The sequence below is a fragment of the Muntiacus reevesi genome, chromosome 22 (assembly GCF_963930625.1).
Source record: "Muntiacus reevesi chromosome 22, mMunRee1.1, whole genome shotgun sequence".
Classification (NCBI taxonomy): Eukaryota; Metazoa; Chordata; class Mammalia; order Artiodactyla; family Cervidae; genus Muntiacus; species Muntiacus reevesi.
Genome location: NC_089270.1, coordinates 1,934,280 through 1,956,406, shown reverse-complemented (window position 1 = coordinate 1,956,406; position 22,127 = coordinate 1,934,280). Strand labels below are relative to the sequence as shown.

The 22,127-nt window shown below is 49.7% G+C and overlaps 1 protein-coding gene across 2 annotated transcripts in view; it reads right to left on the bottom strand.

The window, feature by feature from the left end:
* The window catches only part of HTT (huntingtin), a 118,564-nt gene that overhangs the window by 78,786 nt on the left and 17,651 nt on the right, over positions 1–22,127 (bottom strand). The window contains exons 3-11 of one of the 2 annotated variants that reach the window (XM_065914524.1): positions 16,886–17,006; positions 14,160–14,219; positions 13,695–13,774; positions 11,705–11,843; positions 8,415–8,556; positions 7,579–7,757; positions 3,926–4,130; positions 2,747–2,794; positions 114–194 (exon numbers count right to left, since the gene is read on the bottom strand). In XM_065914524.1, coding sequence (XP_065770596.1) covers positions 114–194; positions 2,747–2,794; positions 3,926–4,130; positions 7,579–7,757; positions 8,415–8,556; positions 11,705–11,843; positions 13,695–13,774; positions 14,160–14,219; positions 16,886–17,006 — 1,055 coding nt within the window. The remainder of the gene's footprint in view (positions 1–113; positions 195–2,746; positions 2,795–3,925; positions 4,131–7,578; positions 7,758–8,414; positions 8,557–11,704; positions 11,844–13,694; positions 13,775–14,159; positions 14,220–16,885; positions 17,007–22,127) is intronic. The other variant, XM_065914526.1, reaches the window with a different exon arrangement.

Sequence of the window (22,127 nt, the reverse complement as noted above, 5' to 3'; positions counted from 1 at the left end):
AAAGAAGCCTCAATTATCCACATCTGAGCAAGCTGGCTTCATGGCTGCCCCCGAGGAGCAGGACCCACTGAGGCGCAGGGGGTCAGCGGAGAGGAGCAAGGGGGACACGCTACCTGAGAAGGCGGGGCTGCTGCCCTCCGACCTGGACTCCGAGTCGTCCTCCAGGGGCGCCGCTTCTCCAAAGAGCACTTTCCCTAGGGAAGGACGCAGCGAGAGACCTGAGCTTGCTACAGGAAGAGCTTTGAAAACCAAACAGATGGACATTCCAAGAGGAAAACCACGAGCACATCTAATTCCTGCTCTCAGCCTGTCATCATATACATGTTTCTTTATTCCTCTAGAGTGCTAACACAAAATGCAGAGATGTCCTATTTAGAGTATTATTACAATCAATAAACCTGCATGAAAAACAGTTAAAAGCAGCAACTCTCAAACTGTACCACAAAGTATTTTAATAATACTAATTGACTTAAGACTATTGTCAATGTTAAATAATTTATGTTACTATTTAATCTTAAAAATATCAAGTTATAGCTAGAACCCATTTTATTAGCTGCCAGGATATTCATGTCGTATCTCCAACAAAAAGTCACTTTTATTATCATTTAACTTGCTGGATTTCTACTGCTGATAACCAGTACTCAAGTACTGTATGATCTGGGAGGATGGAATAGTATTTCATCTTTAGCAAAATTCTAAAAATACATTTTACAGTTAATGAGTTCCAGATTATAATAAGAAAAAAGAAAACAAAAGTCTTAACATGATTTAAGTGGGATTATTTTATCTTTATGGTTACTTTACATATAAATGTCATTAAATGACATCAAAATAATTACTGGCAAGTTCCAATTTCTAACTTCACTCCTCTTCAATGAGGAAGTCACAGGTGTGATAACTGCCATAAATCTACACTGATGCGACTTTAAAGCCCTCCTCCCATCCAGGAAGAAGCAAAGGAAACTCGATATATAGATGAAACTAACACAGCAACTTGGCTTATCTACTAAATAACACAGCCCTTTACTACAGATCAAGTGATTTACCTTGAGAAAGCAAATAACACTCCAACCTGTGAATTCAGAGTTAACGAAAGCAGCCTCCGTCCTTGGAAACAGCAGTCTGCAAGTCTGTTCCAAGGAGTTCTCCCCACGAGGGGGCAAGACCAGGCCACGCCCCCCACTCTCACCCAGATCTGACATCCAGCAACAACTCTGTTTCTGTCTCTTATGTTCTGGCAGATCTCACCTGAAGCTATGACAGAAAAGTATGACAACTGCAGCTCTAAATGAAAACAACAAAACACTCAAAAAATAAAACAAGAGCTTGAGCACAAATTCCACGTTCCAGCCCCCAAAAAACAAAAAACATCTCAACCAGAATCTGTCATCGCCTCATCATCAGAAAGAGACCAAGAGATGAGGCAAGTGCCAGGGAAATCTAGCCACACGCCTGAAGTCTCCCCGTCCAAGGAGAGAAACACGAGCTTCTGACAGAAGCCTTTCCGCTTTCAAGCAATCTCAGGGTTTTCACCAAAATCTCAAACTTGAAAGGATCCCACACCATGATGATCCATGCATGCATGCGTGCAAAGCCACCTCAGTCATGTCTGACTTGATGCGACCCCACGGACTGTAGCCCACCAGGCTCCTCTGTCCATGGGGATTCTCCAGGCAAGAATACTGGAGTGGGGTGCCATTTACTTCTCCATATGATCATCCAAATATGTTTAATTCTAAGTATTCTAGGAAACGTTTACTTAATCCAGCCAGGACTAGAATATTATTCCTATTAAGATCCCATTCGACACTACAAATAATATTATTAGGCATTAGACTCTCTCAATTAAACACTAAACTCAAGACACACAAAAAATTAGCTTATGTAAAAGATTAGTTTTTATACGCTAATTTTAAAAAAAGGAAAAGTCTTTTAGGATTTCAAAACAGAAAACAGCAATAGTTTCCTATGGAAATCTAGAGCAGAGTAAGAAAATAATTGGTGCTATAAGCAGTGATGTGTACCCAAACTTTCAGACCATGTCAGAAGAAATTTGATTAAATAAAAATAATTATATCAGAAAAGTTGGGTATGTACAAAGGTAAATATGGCTGAAAAATGACAAACTGGCCCAAATTAACCAAATAATTAACCAAACATTATCCCTGACTAATACTAAGCAAGTTTCTTTGGGATGATGAGCTGCCTTTATAAACAGAACATCCCCTGGAGCAGGAGTTGGCAACTAAATAAAGCTGTGCTGGAAGGCAGCTGTGCCTGTTAGCTTGGCGCTGTCCGTGCCGGCCTTTCTGCCACAGGACAGAGCTGCAGCCCTGCACAAAAAGGACTCCATGGGCCACCACCTGGCCCTTCACAGAAAACGTCTGCTGACCCCTCACCTAAAGCATGAGAAATTTATGACAGGGAATTCCCTGGAGATCTGGTGATGAGGACTCAGTGGTCTCATTGGCAGGCCCAGGGTCAACCCCTGGTCCCAGAAGTCACATGGTGCGGGCTGCCCCTCGCCCACCCTCAAAAAAAGAGAAATTTACAATAACCAATTCTGATCAACAAGTAACCTTCTGAAGCCACCCAATAGCACTGTTCGGGCCTGGTTATCAGATTTCAGCTGCATTTATACACACAATCACCTTGCTGAGAAGAGGAACAGGCATAGCCAACTGCATCAGAGAAATACTGAAAAAGCAGGAAGATTGAAAATAACAATCATTTCTGAAATAATCACCTTTTTGTTTTCTTGAAAGGACAGGGCTGCATGAAGAACCCCCTCCAGCTGTAAGTCACAGAAAATGACAGATGAAAGCGCAATACCAAGCAGCTGAAATCCAGACACAATTAGAAAATCTTCAAGCTTGATTCAACTTTAGAAAATACAGGAACATTATTTCTACAGGTGGGGCTTAACCACCATCCTGTAACATAAAAACTGCATAATTTTAATTGCAATAACTTGAAAATTACATTAGCACTCAAAAATGCAGTTCTAAAGATATGACCTAAAATGTCAGAAGAGCTCAAAGTGCATTTAAAAAGCCAAACTAAAAACATCAGAAAACCCAGATTATTTGGTCAACCAATAATCAAACAGACATTTTCATCAGACACAGTCATCAGAAATTAGATCACTGGAGAGCGATCATTCGTCAGGCCTGCACCCACGGGGAAGGGCTGCTCAGGACACAGCCCGGAGGACAGGCACAGCGACAGTTTCTCCGTGGGCTCAGGCAGACACCGTGACCACACAAGGCAGCGGGCGGCCGCCGCAGCCTCCCTGGTCTCTGCTAACAGTGAGGACCACCCTTGCCCGCGCTGCACTGAGCAGACCCCACGTGCAGGGCCTGGTGCGGCCGGTCCGCAGAGGCCCAGAAGCCTCCGCTGCGCTAGACCCGGTTCCAGAGGCTGCCACTTGGGGACCCCTGACTTCCAGCTCCCCAGGGGCAACTCCGAGTCAAGCAAGGGGGTCTGAGGCAGCAGCATGTGGTGGGATCAGGGCCCCGTAGTACCCAACAGCACAGGGAAAAACAGCCAAGGGGGGGAGGAGGGGCCGTGGAGGAGGGACGGAGGGCTGCCGAGAGCCAACTGGGACCGCAGAGGAGGGCCCAGAGGACAGCAAAGGCCTCGAGGGCCCCCGGGAGGCCGCAGGGTTCGTCACAGGCAAACCGCACCAGCGCGCTCGCTTTCCGACAGATGAACCGCCACGTGGAGGCGGCCGAGTCCGGGTCAGGAGGCCGGGTGCCTGTGCCAGCCTCACCTCACCCGCCCGCACCCCCAGTTCCCGGGTGCAGGAGTGAGGACGACACCCGCATCGTGAGTGTCGTGAGCAACTGGGCCGCCCGTGGTTCACCAGCACCGGGGCCAGAGTCACGGCCACGTGGACTCCAGAGTGGCCGTCCAAACGCCCTACCTATCAGCTCCACGATGCTCCCGCTCCGACTGCGGCCCCCGGGCTCATCCTTGGCGGCGGCGAGCTGCCGGACGCCACCCGCCGTGGTCAGCGCGCGCAGGAGCTCGGGCGGCGGGGTTCGGAGGAGCTGCTGCAGCAGCTCCAGGGCCCCGGTCACGACGTTGTGGTCCTGGTGTTGGGTATAGTGCAAGGTCAGCTCGTACACCTAGGAACAGGAGCACCGCGTTACCGCCAGCCATGGCCTTGACAATGTGTCCCAGCCTCCAGGTTTTTTCCTTTTGTCTTTTGTTGTGAAAATGTATGCCTTCTCCCACTAAAAACTTCTCTATCTCTTCTACCAGTGTAACGATTCGCTTCCATGGCTTTCTAAAGTCCCGGGACTTTTTTCACGGTTATAGTAATTCCTTAAAAATAAGCAGACCACTTCCACAAGAGAAGCATGGTAATGGAGGGCTCCATCTCCCTACACTGGGGACCAGGAAAGGAGAATCAAGTCCCAAACACACCGTGCTCACAGCTCCTCAGACACACACAACAAGCAAGCCGCGCGGGCCAGAGTGCACTAAGGTTTCCAAAGCCTTTAAAGGCTTCACATCACACTTTACACTGCATCACATTATATGAACATAATGGATTTACCCCTTTCTCCTTCATTAGAGGTGCCAGATAATACACAGAGTGCCCAGTTAAACGCGAATTTCATATAAACAAAGAATTCCAAAGTGTAACTGAGCGCCTGAGATTTCCGGCCTACTTACCCAACAAGGTTACTGGTGATTTACCTGAAATTTAAGTAACTGGTGCCCTCTACCTTTATTTGCTAAGCTGGGCAGCCCTACCTGTGACATCAGAGAAGTAGTACATATTTTTTATAACGACAGCATAGCAGTGTGCAAGGTGAGTCTCAAAGGTGGCTGCTTTGACTCACCTGTTTCTACTTCTTCTGACGGGCACCTCCCAACTCTAGGCCACAGGTCTGGGAACCACAGTCCACGGGCAAACCTGGCCCACCAGCTGTTCTGCGCACAGTTCCCCTGAGCACAGCCTGCGTGCACTGTCTGTGGTTGCTCTCCTGCTACGAGCTGGGTAGTTGGCCCTTGACCCCCTGCCCTATGGAATCAGCTCACAAGCTTAAGCCATGATTTCTGACCCATCTGCTCTGAGCACAGATGGAGGAAACCCACATCCTACGCTCCCGGGCCTCATCTGCCTCCTCCCAGATTCTGAAGCAGTCAGTGCTCTCGTCTTACCAAAGGCTGCATGTATACACTAAGATGTAACTTCTGAAATCACACGTGCTTTGCCTAGATGCTGAGTCTAAATACTGAATTAAAAAACCAGTATGGATCTCAAATGCGCACATTAACCTCATTCATGAGGAATTGATGCTTTTGAATTGTGGTGCTGGAGAAGACTCTTGAGAGTCGCTTGGACATCAGAGAGATCAAACCAGTGAATCCTCAAGGAAATCAGTCCTGAATATTCATTGGAAGGACTGATGCTGAAGCTCCAATACTTTGGCCACCTGAGGCAAAGAGCTGACTCATTAGAAAAGACCCTGAAGCTGAGAAAGACTGAAGGCAGGAGGAGACGGGGATGACAGAGGACGATAAGGTTGGATGGTCTCACTGACTCAATGGACATGAGTGAGCAAACTGCAGGAGACAGTGAAGGCCAGGGAAGCCTGGCATGCTGCAGTCCGTGGGGTCACAAGGAGTCGGACGTGACTGACCGACTGAACACCATTCCCTGCAAAGCCTACTGATGTGACCGGACCCAAGAAGAAAGAACTGTTTCATTATCAGTAGAGCTGTGTCACTTGAAGGAGAATGTCCCACGGATAACAGTTAAGTGGATTCTCTTTTATTATAGTCTCATACTTGCTTAAAATCAGTCAACAATTTGCTTCAAAACCGGGTAACAGTTTTCTCTGCTGCATCTCCCTGGTTTTCCCTCCTAACACACACACACATGCACCTCCCCTTGTGGCAGCTCTTGGTCATGACAATGGGCGCGGGGACCTCCTTGGACCTCCTGTCTCTATGAAGAATCTGACTGGCCCACTGCACATGGTCATCTCAGAAGTGCTTCCACCACAGTCCTGGCTATGTTTCCTGGGCTTCAGGGCTTCGGGTTTTTTGCATCTATTTCTCCTTTTGCTAGAATGTATCTTCAAATAAATTTTTTTTAAGCATACACAAAAAGAATAAAAGCATACATTAAAAGCAAAATGAATTCTCGCATATTAGAAATATCTGTGTTTTGCCCAGACTTGCTTTACAGTTTAGCCAGGCCCAGGATTACTTTAAATTCTATTTAAATATACCTAGCCAAACTACCTTAGCTGAGTTGAAGTTCTTAATCAAAATAATTTAACTCAAAATGGCCATTAGTCAAAAGAATACAGATTAGATATGTTTGAGAAATAATCTCATCTAGCTTGCTAATGCGACAAGGTGCCACAGCGTTTAATCACTGTTGAAGAAATGTAACTATTAAGGAAGTTGGTAATTAATGAAACACCACCTCCCACAGCCCTTCCTCAGCCTCCCAGGACTGCTGTTCTCCCACCTCAGTCACACGCCTCTCACCCAAGCGACCCGAGAGCCGGACGCCTTTGCACAGCCAGCTCTCCCTCGCCCACACACTCTGTCTCTCACCCCGTGGACCTGGCTAAGGCTGCAGTCTGAAAACTCTCTTCTCCCAGCTTTGTGTCCCTGTCGAAGCCTACTCCCCCGAAGCATCAGCTGTTGGCGGCCTGCCCACCCCCCGCACCAGGCCCTCTGCAGAGCACCAGGCCTCCCACCGTGCCGGTTAGTGAACGCCTGCGTGCATCCCCCACTAGGGCAGTGGTCTCCAAACGTTTGACTAAGAAGTCTCTTAAAAAAAAAAAAAATCAGAAAAAAATTCTCCGTATGCAGCCCCAATAATATTTATATTAAAATACTGTCTAGGTAGTACTGAACTCAGATATTATGGAAGTTATCAAACACACACTGACTCTGACAAGCCTCTTACTCCAGTTACTGGCTTACAGGAAATACAGATGACAAAGAGGGCTGCTAATTTACAGACTGGAGAGTCAAGTAATAAAAATAACATTGCCAGGAGTTCCACAGGACTGATGACCTTATTCTTCAAAAAGCGAACTCTAAGAGGAACTAGGCGTGGAAGGGGACCACGAGGTCGATGAGACTGACACCCTGAGCGGCCAGCGTCATCTGGATGCTGGTTCCAGAGAGCGGAGGAACAAAGTGACAGGGATGCGTAGGAGCTTGATGCTAAGAAGACGTTCTTTTCTTCAGGTGTGACAATGGCACTGTCCTTAAAATTAGAAACAGAGCCCTCATCTACAGGGATCCATGTGAAACGCCCGCGGGTGAAATAACACAAGGGCTGGGATTTGTTTCAAAGGGGCTTATGTGGGCGCCTTGGAAACCCTGTGAGAACACCCTCGTTTTATTGCGCTGTCACGCCACACAGACGTCAAGGACCTGGAGCCACGACCTCAGGTCTGAGCCAGCAGGTCCACTCCAGAGTGCACACCCGTAACCCTCGGGTCTCCATTCTGCAGTTTCTCTTCCAAAGGTGCTGAGTTTTTGAACGCTGCTCCTGTCTGCACAAGTACAGGAGTGACGCTCGGGGGTGCCTACCTGGACGAGCTGCTCCGTCGAGGGAGAGACCTCCATCTCTTTCCGCGTCACCCCAAAGCTGCCTTTCAGGCTCGTGTCCTTGACCTGCTGCTGCAGCAGGGGCACCAAGTATCTTAGCGCGAGCAGGACGCCGAGAATCAGGAGGGTGGGGTGCTCCCCCTCCACGGGGACCAGCAAACCTACAAAGCAGCGGTGAGACTGAGTCACAGCGAACTTGCGGCTCCCTCTGCTAACAGGCAGAGACCCACGCGGCGCCCTGCGGCCGCGGGATACAGACGGCAGAGGTCACTACAGAAAAGCACACAGTAGGGAGCGGAGACCCAGGGGTGCCGCCGAGGGGAACACTGACCCCCGGCTCAGCGAGGCCCGCACAGCGAGCGGGGGCCAGGCAGCTGTATCGCATCCGCTGTCCAGGCGCTCCCCGCGCCACCCGCCGGGACGGATTCCCACCCCGCCCCAGGGCAGGAGGCCTGGTCAGCAGGCCTACAGCCGTCCAGACGGCCCTGAGGCTCGGGCTCCCTGCGCCCAGGGCACCCACAGAGGTCGTGCTGTGTGCGGCCTGCAGGGCCAGTCCCGGGAAGGCTCCCGCCGCGCCAGCTCTTGGTGGGCTGGGCCGCGTCCACACTGCTGCCCCAGGGAGGAGGGCGGGGAGAGGCTTCCCCAGGCCTCACACCGCCCCCAAGGGCGCGGCTGCACACTTCCCCGTCAGCCAGGCTGAAGGGCCCCGTCAAGAAGCTGAAGAGGGGCTGCCTGATGGGAAAGAATTCCGAAGGCCCATCTCGGGGATGTGCCGGGGCCCCGCCTGCGGGGCGAGGCGCTGGCCGGCCGGGCCTCACCTAGGAGCACGCTGAGCAGCCAGCTGTAGAAGTACTGCGTCCTCCTGGAGTGCTGGCAGACGCTGACCGCCGAGCCCGCCGCCGTCCGCCGCACCGTCGGGGAGCTGGACTGCAGGTTCGCGATGAAAGCCTTCAACAGGACCTGAGGAAGCCAAACCCAAGTGGGCAGAAGATGAGGCTCCTGGGAAACTCAGCACATATTTCAGAAAAGCATGACCTGCTCCGAATTCTCGCGGAGTATAAAGCGTTAACCACCCGAGACTTTCCCAGAGCTGAACGGGAGCACCCCAAGCGCAGGACACCTCCGAGCGGTCCACTACATGTGCGTGCAGACGCTTCACTCCTTATGAGCCACAACGAGGGCCCTGCTCAGCATCTACCTCCCTAGAGGAGAGCGGAAGCCTTCATTTCTACAAAACGTGTCCCCACAAGGTCTGTGACCAGGGTCAGTGAGTTTTTATTGTTGTTTAGTTGCTCAGTCGTGTCCGACTCTTTGCAACCCCAGGGACTGTAGCCCGCCAGGCTCCTCTGTCCGTGGGATTCTCCAGACAAGAACACTGGAGTGCGTTGCCATTTCCCCCTCCAGGGGATCTTCCCCACCCAGGGATCAAACTCATGTCTCCTGCTTTGCAGACAGATTCTTTACCACTGAGCCACGTGGGAAGCCCAGGGTCAGTCAGTGAGTAGTGCTGTATAAAATAAACGGAATTTAAAAAAAAAATCAACAAATAATGAAGTCCAGTGGGAGAATGCCTAAACGACAGCTTGTCAACTTGCTGCTAAAGCCACTAAGAGACACTCTCAGGTCTGGAAACATGCAACATGGCTGAACTGAGACCACACACTCACACTTATCTTCCTAAGAAACCAGAGAAGAAGACGTTGTTACCGTGCCTCCAAAGGACACGGTGCTATAGTTCTAACGACGGCCATTTAAGTCTTCACAAAAATACCCGAAGAATGAAAAGGGGTGACTGCGCAGCTGCATGAGCTTGGTGACTATGCCACTGAAGGACGTCTACCCCATCATTCTGAGCACTGATCTGGCCCTGACACTGCTGGGTGCGTGCGGAGCACGGCTGAGCAGTCAGAGGCAAGTGGACGCCGCCCGGGAAGGTCTGGCCGCCGGCAAACGAGCAGCAACTTCAGCGAGCTTCTCCCTCACAGTGTGGCTAGCACTAACTGGCTCTCAGGGCTCAATGGCACTCTGGGAATTCACAGATTAGAGCTCGGGGCCCGGAGACGGGAGGGTCAGAGGACACCCAGCACACGGCACCCCCAGGAGGTCACGGCCAACAGTTTCTCCCCAGAGACGACACCTGGAGAGAAAGAGCTCTACTGATTTCTGACAAACTCTTAGCTCCAAACAGACAGCATCTTAAAGAACTCCTTTCGGTGACAGCATACACACACATCATCATTGAAACTGTAAGTCAAGACTCATTCTGACTAGTCCAAACTTCTAAGCAGGATGAAAACTAAACAGCACTATGATGAGTCAGCCCACATTGAACCTGAAGTTTGGAATAATAATAAAATTGACTCTGCGAGCTCCAGGGGGCGTTCTTGGGTCCAAATCCCACAGTGCTGAGAACGCCTTGTAAAGGCGGCTGGCAGGAGGTCCCGGCACCGTCCTTAAAGCTCTTCTCATGAGGCGGAGGAAGCGTACTAGACAGAAGGGTAAGGCGGCCCCACTTTCTAAACACAGACAGAACATGTATTTAAGAGCACTTCAAAAGGAAAGAGACACAAAAACCATCCCATTTTAGAGTCAAGAGCACTTCCGGGAATGGAAACGGAAATTCAACCAAACGCGACAGCAGAATGTACTCAGCAAGTCACGTCACCGCAGAGGGCTGAGGTTGACATCCCAGCCCACGGAGGACAGAGAGCTCCGGGACCGCCCGCGCCACCGACGGCGCGCTGTGGGCTGGCACAGCGCTCGGCACAGCTCTTTGCGGTGTCTGCCGAAGGGCTAAGATCCACTCTCACGCCCGACAACTGCGGTTCCAGGTGTCACACGGCACGGGGCAGCACTCGTGACCCAGCACCTCAGACGGCCCCGGCCCAGGGGCCAGCCGCAATAACAGGGCGGTGACGGCACGCTCATCCAGGGGAGCCCACGCAGCCCCCAAACGGCAAGACCGAGTGAGACACGGCGACAGGCGAGACTCTCACAGCCGAGTGCTGCGCAGAAGAAACCAGATGAAGGGACGTGGGCGCCGCTGCCCATCTCCCGCAGAGCGGAGGACGGATGCCAGCACAGACAGAAGACAGACACCGAGGAAAAGTCCGCCTTCTGACCAGTGAGACTCTCCGCACAGCCCGTCTCCAGCAGTGAGCCTAGAGACACGGGACCCGGCAGCCGGGAAGCAGGCCTCTGGCGGGGGAGCCAAGACAGACTGTAGGGCAGACCCCAGGAGCCCTACCAGGCTGGAGCGGCAGCTGGAGAACCCACGACGGCCAGGGCAGGAGCCAGGTCCGGTCAACCAGCCATCGTGCGCAGGAGCGCACTGAGACACGCCCACAGCGCCACAGTAACAAGCGGATGGAAAAGAGGCAACCGCTGACTCCAGAAACACCAAGACGTTATACAAAGAAAATAACCACAGCACAGAACAGGACTAGCTGTGACTATTACGTAGGCAAAATAACGTGCACGCCGAATATTTGCATCACTGTGGTGAAAAGATGGAAGAAGGGTTAGAGCTAAACTCATCTTCTCCACTGTAAAATAAATAAAAAATCCAAAACCTGCAATGTAAGCATGCTATTGAGAAATGGAGAGGGAAACACCGAGAGAAGCTCTGACACAGGACTGACCCACTGAAAGGAGAAGGTCACGACTCTTGGTAACCCTCAGGGCCTGTGCCAGGACACCATGACCAGGACCCGAGAGGGCATGAGGACTGCGGGCCGGGCAGAAGCCAGCAGGAAGCCGAGCGGCGCCCCGGCCGCGGGCACTCACAGCCAGAGGACGTCGCCAGTGTGCCTGCTCCGCCGGCAGTTCAGGGACCACCGCTCGGCCTCAGTCAGGCTGGGCAGTCAATCCTGGACACCGAAACCAGCCTGCTCTGGCAAAATGCCTCCTGCTTCTCTAAACTGTCTTCCTGTTCAGCTTTCCACCCCACAGCAAGAAGGCAGAAGGGGAAAGAGGCTCTTTGCGTGCCTTCAAGAAATCAAAAGATTATAGTCCCAATTATGACGCACTCTCAAATGCCTGTCTGTGCAAAAGCGCGACTCCCACTAAGACTCATTCACACGCTTGTGACTTGAGGCAACACTCATACCTTAATCTCATTGTCGTTCGCAAAGTTGCCAAAAGAAGCCATAATTTTAGGGATCGCTGCAGCCAACGTCTCCTGAACAGACTCCTCGGGTCTCTTGCTCGTGCGCGTCAGGCAAGGCAACAGGTTCACCAAGTACGGCCTGTGGTGGGGGAGGGACACCAGTTACTCTTCCAGGTCTACCTCGAGGAGAAACACGAGCAATCAGTCCAGAACCTGTTAGGGAAAAACCAGTTTTTATATGCAAGAGTCCTTCCTGGAAAATAAACAAACCTCAGAGGCGAGACTCAATGCAGATGAATCAATAGCTTATTTTAAAAATTCTCTGCAGTAAAGTATGATAGCTATTAAAACAGTGAGATTTTAAATTAGAAAGCAACAGATAATGTAAGAAAACACTAAGAAATGAGAATAAAGCTTTCTTGAATAGGTAGGATTGCAGTTTTTTTCCAAGCAGTCACACTGAATAAGGCCTTAGTGAGAAGCCCTGGCCCTTGAGACAGCAGCAGACAGCGCGGGCCTGGAGAGGAGCAGTCACAGGACAGACGAGCCGAAGGCACGGGACAAACTGGGTGCAGACGGGGGCGTCCTCTAGAGGCGGAGACAAGCAACAACCAGGGGCACCCCTGGGGCTGGGAGCGAGATGGGCCTTCCGAGTGATGACCCAAGGGAAGAACATGCCAGAAGTCAGAAGGAACACACGCTGACTTTTCAGAGAAGGCAAGGCAGGCCAGTGAGCCAACAGTGTCTGAGGTGACGGGGGCTCTGGGGCCAGATCTCCCAGGGCCTTGTACAGAGTCTGGACTTATCTGAACAGCCGTGGGAAGCGAGTGACAAGTTCAAGTAAGGGACTGCCATGACCCAATCATAGTTTGCAAGGTCACCTTGGCTTCTATGTGGAAAACCTCGGATGTTGCTTCAGACATGTATTAACAAGAAGTTTTCAAACCAAGGATAGTAAAGGAACACGGTTATATAGAGAAATTTCCCTAATGACTGCATGTCCACTGTTGTGTAAGATTCTTATCACACTCAGACCCCGTGGAACTGATCATTGTTTGGTGTTAAAGGGGAGGGTTTCTGCCACTCCACCAGTTCTGCAGGGAAAGAGCCAAGGCATCCATGGACGTCAGCACGTCTTGCCGGTCACGGAGACGAGAAAGGAGTTGAAACTGTGGTCCTTCTTTTGGTTTCCAATCCATTAAGAAAGAGAGACACAGATGTAAAGAACCGACTTTTGGACTACATGGGAGAAGGCGAGGGTGGGATGATTGGAGAGAACAGCACTGGAACATGTATATTACCCTGTGTGAAACAGATGACCAGTGCAAGTCCGATGCATGAAGCAGGGCGCTCAGAGCTGGGGCTCGGGGACAACCAAGAGATGGGCGGGGAGGGAGGCGGGAGGGGGCTTCAGGATGCAGGACACACGTGCACCCGTGGGCGATGCATGTTGACGTGTGGCAAAAACCACCGCAACATTGTAAGGAAATTATCCTCCAATCAAAATAGAGTAATGAATTAAAGAAAAAGATACAACTGTTTCAATCAGTCAAAGCTGTCTTCACACTTCCTATTTCTGACCCATGTAACGGACAAAGACACAGTTTTCTATAATCTCGACAGTGAGCACAGTGAGGGCGCACGCACTCTTCGACCACCTGACAGGCATCTCCTCGGCGAGCCCCGGGGCAGACACCGTCAGCCGGGCTGGGCTGTAGCAGGGCCCGATGGGGACGCGCCCACTGTCCCGGGACGCACGCCCCTGCGTCCCTCGGGGAGGGTGGGGCAGAGAACGAACCACTGTGCGAGAGCGTTTCCGAGCGGAGAGCAGGGACTGCGGCGGGACGGGAGGAGGGGGGCGGCTTCAGCCAGCGGGGTCGGGGGAGACCTCCGGAGAAGCGGCTTTTGAGCCGAGACGGAGGAGCGTGCACAGGAGCTGGCCCCCGAGCACAGCAGCAGTGACAGCGATGACCCAGGGCGCCCACCTCACCTGCACTTCTGAGGCCGGACCAGGTGAGCCAGCTCGGCAAACCTCCAGAGGGCGGCGCGCAGGCTCCGGGCGGCGCCGTTCTGCGGGAGCGGAGAGCGCAGTTACACGGGGGCCGCGGACAGCAGGCGCCAACCGACCTCAACGCACAAAAGCGCCTTTCTCACTGCTAGCCTCTATTTCTAGAGAAAAGGCCGTTTAAGTGTGCAATTGCTTTTTGACATTTTAAGGTTTAATGGGATGAAATTATAAAGGTTTTTTTTTTTTTTAAACTCCCATTTTAATTCCCATCTCATCTAATAAATAATGAAGAACAACTTTCTGAGAAGTAAGACAATAGCATCTACTTTTCCAAACAGCATTTGTTTCCTTCTAACATTTTTACTTATCAAATAAAAGAAAATTTCATACGTTACTCAATACAGTGGATCAATAGACTTTTTTCAATAATGAAAAACAAAAACCCACCTTTTTAATTTCCTTATAGAGTTCTAGCTGCAACCTCGGAAGATTGGAATCCATCAAAGCCTACAACAAAACACAAGAGATCTGCTCACGGAAGACACATTCTACTACTGGTTCTAAGAGTGACGGTGACGGACGGGGAGGCCTGGCGCGTTGCAGTCCATGGGGCCGCGAAGACTTGGACACGACTGAGCGACGAATAACAACAGCAAAGCAGTTCTAAAGAAATCTAAAGGGCAACGAAAAGTTCAATTTGGGGGCAAAGGAGACTATAATAGCAACTAAATTGAAAACCTGCTCATTAAGAAAGAAACATATGTATGCAGGAAGTTACCAACTAGATACAGGTCATTCCCTATAACATTTAAAAGGGAAGGAAAAGAATATTCATTACAATCAAATATCAAAATTACATGGTAGATAGTCCAAATTCACTCTAAAGCTTTTATATTCAATTACAGTACATTCTTTAATCCTTTTTAATCATTAAAAGTACATTCTTTAACCATCATTTTTAACGATGATCCAACATCAGCAATGCCCTGGAGTCTGCAGAGCCAGTGGGGCAGGTCAGAGCCCTGACTCTGGCATGGGAACACTGCTCTCCACACAGAAGCCGCATCCTTCCCAAAGGTCTGGTTCTCCGGTGATGCACGGGTGGGCCCCACCTCAGGGCCCCGGTGACACGTGAACCTGCTGGAACCACAGGCTCCTCAGGGACCTGCCCCCGCTGCTCAGTGACAAGTCAAACCAAAAAATGGCCACACGAGCAATTTCAACCCAGTAATAACGGGTGATGGCAACCACCGTCAGGGACAGAGAGTCCACGCTGGAGATGGCTCCCAAGACGGAGAGCTCTCTGTGCCCCGCTCTCAGCCATAAGAACCCTGTCCTCTGCAACAGTACTGCCAATGGCTTGTCCACAAGAGGGGAAAGATGTAAGGAAGCCTGAAGAAGAGAGGGGAGATATAACCAAGCCTCCACAAGACAGCCCTCCTCCTTTCCTGTGATGTAAGCACATGACGTCTATAAACCAAGCTGGTCTTAGCAAAACCCACGGAGGCTCAGCGAGCCCGAAAATCAAAACAGGGTCACATTCTGAATAATGCCTCGGGTATATTAAAATTCTAATTCTACTGTTCCACTTTGGACTACAATCCCTTAAATAAGCACATCAAAACAGACAAGTATATAGTAAAACACTGCTTGGCCAGTAAAACTAGAAGGCATATCCAAGTTTTGTTTCACTTTATAAATGTTTTATAAACTAACGTCAGACGTACTTTATTACAAGAGAAAAGCAAACTTCAAAGCCGTGAAACAGCAGTGAACGGGCGCTCACGATCACAGGCGACGCTAACGTGCCTGAGCCTCCCTGCTCCCGGCCCCACCTCCACACCGGGGCGGACACACAGCCGCCAGGTCCAGCCCAGGACAGCCCAGCCCCTGCTCCTCACTCGCACCCAGCACCCCTACTGGTTCAGGCCCCCTCTCTTCCCTGGACACTTGGCCTCCTCATGGATTCTGGGCACACCGTCTGTCTCCTCTCCAAGGCAGGCTACAAGGCCACGCTGCTCGAACTACCAGGTTACAAATTTTGGAGAGCTCTTCCCTTTCTTCATTCTCTACCAAACAAAGTGCAAACCCCTTGAACTGATCCTCAACATCTCCTGTTCTCTGGCAGAGTCCCCTCCTCTGTGAGTCTGCAAGGGTTAAGAAGGTCCTACGGGACGTCCCTAGAGCACTCCTTGCTTCACCGCAGTGGGGCACGGGTTCGATCCCCGGTTGGGGAAACCAAGATCCCGCATGGCACACAGAGAGCCAAAAGAAGGGAAGGTCCTAAACCTTCTCATTCACCTAACAGCCACCACCTCCGGGGGGCCTTCCCTGCCTTCCCGGACAGAAAGCACCTCCGCCTCCAGACTGCAATGACGAGCTGCCAGCATCGCCCAGAACTCAGAGCTTACACCGAGCCTTCGGTCACTTCCGTACAAGCACGCTCCCCGTCTGAGACTGTACGTTGTCTGAAGCCAGGAGCACACTGTCAGCGGGGCCCCCGGGACGGCTGGGGACACGAACGAGAAGGGCAGGATGGGAAAAACACGGGCAGTTTTCCAAGGCAGTAAGAATTATGAAGAAGAACTTCACCTTCAGTGGCAGCAGAAAACAGGAAAAGGGAAAAGTGGATTAAAGCTCGGGGACCTCGGTACAGACTGCACCGGGAAGGCCTGGGCAGAGGACAGGCGTCCCCCGCGCTCCTCACCTCGGCTCCCACCGAGGTGGCGCTGGCTTTCTGCCTTCACCAACCTTTTCTGGGAACTTCTATCTCCAGTCACGTCACACCAACTCCAGCCAGAACGCCAGCCAAGCGACCCGAGAAGGCACGTCCTTCCCTGTGAACAGTCCTGCCCGACCGAGGACCTGGGGGACCCCACTGCCCGTGCCCTGGCCGCCGCAGGGCCTCGCGGATTCTCAGCAGGGTGCCGCTTGCTCCAAAAGCCCCCAGCGGCCGCCGCCCGCGCCGGCCCCGAGCGGGCCCCGCAGGCACGAGGGGAAGCCGCGCCCGCTGACCAGCAGGCACAGCCAGCGCCCTGCAGACACCGGAGTGCCTGCGAACCACGCGCTACTAGATTAGAAACGCGCAGACAACCTGAAGGACTCTGCCACTCAAAACAACAGCATACAGTTTCTCCTCTCAGCCACGGTGACGGTGTCCAGAGGGTTCTTACTTTTATGACTTTGTTGAGGCATTCGTCAGCCACCATCCTGACATCTGACTCCGCGTCGTCACTGCATAGCAGAAAAAGTTCCATAGCGATGCCCAGAAGTTTCTGAAATTCTGGAGAATTTCTAAGTGAAAAAAGAAGAGAAACTGTCACAGCCAAGAGAAGACACGACAATGAAACGCAGTTAAGTTTCTGGTATCCTGCGTGGGATTCTGGAACAGAAAAAGGATGTTACATACACCGGTAAAGTTCATTTTAATAATATATTCCAAAAAATATATATATATATGTTTCATTTAGCCCAATATATCAAAAATATTATTGCAACATGTAATCAACATGAAGAAATTAGTGTGCTATAGAACAATCTTTTTTACAGCACATCTGAATTCAGACACAAAACTTTCATCAGAAATATTTTATTTGGGGGCTTCCTTGGTGGTCCAGTGGCTAAAAATCTGCCTGCCAAAGCAGGGGACGCGGGTTCGCCCCCTGGTCTGGAAAGACTGGGAGGCTCCCACGTGCCGCGGGGACAGCTAAGCCCGACCACAATGCTGAGCCCGAGCGCTGCAACGAGAGCAGCCCCCGCCTGCTCAACCAGAGAAAGCCGGAGAGGCAGGAAGACCCAGCACAGCCAAAGATAAATAACTAAACAAGCCTTTAAAAAAGAGAGAAAGAGGGAGACAGAAATACTTGTATAAAGATTCCATAAAACTCACAGCTGAAAAAGCAGGCTTCCTTGTAACTAGTGGATAACCTGCGGCTGATGCACAGCTCAGGGACTGCAGTCGGCAATACTGCCTTTTAAACGCCAAAGTTGCTAAGAGACTAGCTCTTTACTGCTCTCAACACACAGAAAGGAACGACAATGATACGATAAAGGTGTGGGCTGACACTGGGCTGCCGCAGTGCATTACACACGCGAATCAAACCATAGACTCACGGTGTCATGCGTCCATCCTATCTCGATTTTTAAAAGGAAAAAAAAGTAGGTTTATATGCTACTTCTAACCATGCTTTTAAGAAGCTCTCCAATAACTAAATCAGGGGACAGGGGAGCCTGGCGTGCTGCAGTCCATGGGGTCACAAAGAGTCAGACATGACTTAGCAACTGAACAGCAAGGTAAGTGACAAGGACAGGGTTCGCCTTCCTGCCTAAAGCAGTTGATAAAGGGTAAGATGCATGTAACCGCGGTTTTCAAGGCATCAGGTATTAGGCATCTCTGGAAAATGGAAAGCTAATGTGATGAGCCTCAGGATTTCCCCAGATGGCTGCCTAGAGGGGGTTTCCCAGTGAGGACGTGAGGAGGGGAAACCTGGGCGAGCCCATGGTTGCTGAGAAGGGAGACAGAGCTGATGGCCTCAGGAGGCAGGGTGGCTGGGCCTGTGGGGGGAAGGCCAGAGGGGCAAGCTGCACAGAGAGACCCGGAGCCCCGCGGGGCCCTCGGGTCTCAGCTGAGTGTTGCTGCAGACAGTGGCCAGGGGCGGCGGGCAGAGTCACCTGAAGGGGCTGGAGGGAGCAAATGCTGAAACTCCAAGTGGGGGAAGAGCCCCTGCTCTCACCAGCCAGACGGGGAGACTTGTCCTTCTGGTGCCTTGGGTCGGCTGCTCAGAAGCGTTAGCCTTCACAACCAGGCTGACTAACTTTAGCCCTAGATGAGATGCTGTTCTGACCCTGCCTACAGGCAGAACCCTGGACGGTCCTAGTTCTTCAGAGTAACATAGCTGCATTTCAGGGCTAACTTCAAGAACGTTGGAATTCAAGTGTGTAGCACCCAACAAGATAGAAGTTATAAGGTCTGGCATCTAGTCAGAAATGGTCAGGAATGTCAAGAAGCAGGAAAACATGACCAACAGTGAGAAAAATAACTGACGCTGACCCAAACAATATTTAACCCAGAAGGCAGAAACAGGGAAAAGGGCAAATAAAGAACATATGGGCCAAACACGGAAGTGGCAGTACAGTGGCAGATTCAAACCTAGTTTAGGAACTTTTCTGATGGTCCAGTGATTGAGAATCCGCCTTCTAATGCAGGGGACGTGGGTTCAATCCCTGGTCAGGAAGCTAGGATCCCACGTGCTGCAGGACAGCTAAGCCCAAGTGCCACAGTGAAGAGCCTGTACACTGCAGCTGAGACCAACTGAAGCCAAATAATAAAAAATAAACCTACTTATGCCAATAATGACATGAAATGTAAAAGATTTCTCAGATCAAACGAGAAGCAAGACCCATTATTTGCTGCCTACAAGAAATACATTTTAAATATAAAGATTCACATAGGTTAACAGTAAGACAAAGGAAAGAGGTTCACCATGCTGGCCCTGAACAGATGGAACCTGATATCACCAGCAAGTGAAAGTCATTCAGTCGTGTCTTTGTGACCCCGGAGCCTGGCGGGGCCCATAAGGCTGGAGCTGGGAGGAGCGCCCCCAGGGTGGCCTTGGGCTACCGAAGGCGAACCAGGAAGTGAGGAGATGCGCTCACTCTGTGGATACGATGAACGAGTCGTTGTTCAGTAGCTCAGACTGTCCGACTCTCTGTGACCCCACAGACGGCAGCCCACCAGGCTCCCCTGTCCTCCACTCTCTCCCAGAGTTCGCCCAGACTCACGTCCACTGAGTCAGGGATGCTATCTAACCATCTTAGTCAGAAGCAAAAATCCTTCAAAATTTTTTAATTTAATTTTTATATTATTATTATATCACTTAGTCACAGATCTATAAATCACCTTTAATAAAGTTAACTAATATTCCTTTCCATAAATGTATGAAGTTTTTCAGTTCCCCTGCAGGTAAGTCATGAAGATTATTTTTCATTTTTTAATAGGATGACTAGCACTGCACCAACATCACTGGACTTTCCTAAGGATAAACTCCTGAAGCGAAATGCCTAAATCAAACAGGCCAAACTGCCTTTTATTTTTTTTAATACTTATTTATTTGGCTGTGCCGAGTCTTAATTGCGGCACACAGGATCTAGTTCCCTGGAATCGAACCTGGGCCCCCTGCATCGGCAGCACAAAGTCTTAGACCCTGGACCACCAGTGAAATCCCCCAAGTTGCCTTTTAAAAAAGTTGTAACATCTCTGACAAAATCCTGAGTATTTTTTAATGTCTGTAAATTTAACAGGTAAAAAAGAAATGTTCTGATTTTTGTTTTATCTCATTCTAGTGATTACTAGTAAATCTGAACGTTTTTCCACAGGATGTATGAAGTAAGTGCTAGCTATTACATTTGCTGGCTCAGTTACATTTCTTCTTTTCCAAACTGCCCATTCGCAGTTTTGCCTGTTTTACTATTAGAAAGACAGCCTTTTTCTTAATGACTTACAATTTCTCTCTACAGAAGCTATTAAACCTTTGATACATATGCCATCAATACTTTCCCCAAGTTGCATTTAAGTTTCAGTTTAAAGTAGATTTTGACATACTGAACTATATTCTAGAAAAAACACCTTTTTCCTTTATATTGTAAGCATTCCACAGACTAAATGTTCTTTTTGTAGTAATTATTTCACTCTCTTATTTTAGGTAATTAATCTGGCATTTATGTTTGCCTGCAATATGAAGAATATTCCCCTAAATAGTCAGTTGGTTCAATAACCCATCATTTCCACACTAATACAAGATGTTACCTTTATTGTAAATTCATATCTGAACATACACACATACACTTTCCCACTTCCTATTCTGGACCTTCTTTAATGTCTAACAGCTATTTTAATGTCATGAACACCAGGTCTCACCAATTACTGATGGTTTCAGATTCTGTTAACACTGATGTATTTATTCAAAACACTGATGTATTTTGAACAAGTTCAAAAATATCTCTACTAGAATTCTGATCAAGCTGATTTTAAATTTATGAATTAATTTAGAGAAAGTTTAACTTTATGATAAGGAACTGCTCCCACATTGAAAGGGCAGTAGTCACCTGTCCCTTTCAGGGAAGTCCATGCAGTCCTTCCACAGTTTCTGCATCTCTCTCGTCAATTCCTTGAAATATTATGCGTTGGTGCTATGATGAGCTGGTTCTTGAAGCATTATGTTTTCCAGCAGATTTATGCTAATGTATGGGAATGGAAAATCTATAGATTCCTGTACACCTATTTTCACCCAGTCCCCTTATCAAGTACAGCTGCTTAGACGAAGGTATCAAGGTCCTCCCAAAAGGAAACTACTTAAAAATGAATCCTCACCCTCCACTGGACAGAAAACGTAAGAGTGCTGGGGAAAGAGGATAGTGAGGTTATCTTCTTTCCTGTATTCCTAACAAATTTTCCGGGTGATTCTGATGTTCGTGCGTATCTGGGAAGCAGCAGGACAGACCACCAAATTGAGAGCTGAAGTAGGCTGAGTCACAACGCACCTCAAGGACCCGAGAAGCTGCCTGAAATCAACCCTGAGAGATGAGATCAGCATCTTACAGAAGCTAAAGAACATACCAGAGATCAGTTACATTAAAGGAGAGATCACAGGAAATACCAGCCATTAAGACTTCCTAAAACATTATACATATATAAAAGATGCACTTCAGCTCTACAATCCAAAATTTCTGAAAAGTATCGAGAGCATCTTAAAACAGACACGTTCTTTGATCTGATGCAACCAAAGACAACCTCTCTGGGTCCAAAAAGTATCCCACTAATATGATCCTACATAGAACAAGCAGCGTAAAGACCATTAGCATTACTCCATAAAAACAGAACAGACACGAATGTAGGAACTATTAGCAGCTATTACCATGACTTACGATGGCAAACTGAGCCACAAGCCAGTCTTAACATTTCTCAACGTACTTCCCAGGTGGTGCTAGTGGTAAAGAATCTGCCTGCCAGTGCAGAAGACACAAGAGATGCAGGTTCAGTTCCTAGGTGGGGAAGATCCACTGGAGGAAGGAAATGGCATCTACTCCAGTATTCCTGCCTGAAAAATTACATGGATAAGAGGAGCCTGGTGGGCTGCAGTCCATGGAGTTGCAAAGAGTCAAACGTGACTGAGCAATTGAACACACACTCACTCACACACACACACCCACACACACGTGTGAATCTAAGCCAACTTTCCATCATTTCCATTGGGAACTATCAAGAAACAAACCAAACATAAAGCATGAAGCACTCAGAGTGGAGAAGGTCTATTTTCTGGGTCCATAAGGTTTCAATGTGAGGTGTTGCTTCCTGGGACCCCGATGCTGGAAGTCAGACGAGCGGGGGCCTGCCAGGCGTTCCCACAAGAGTAGCGG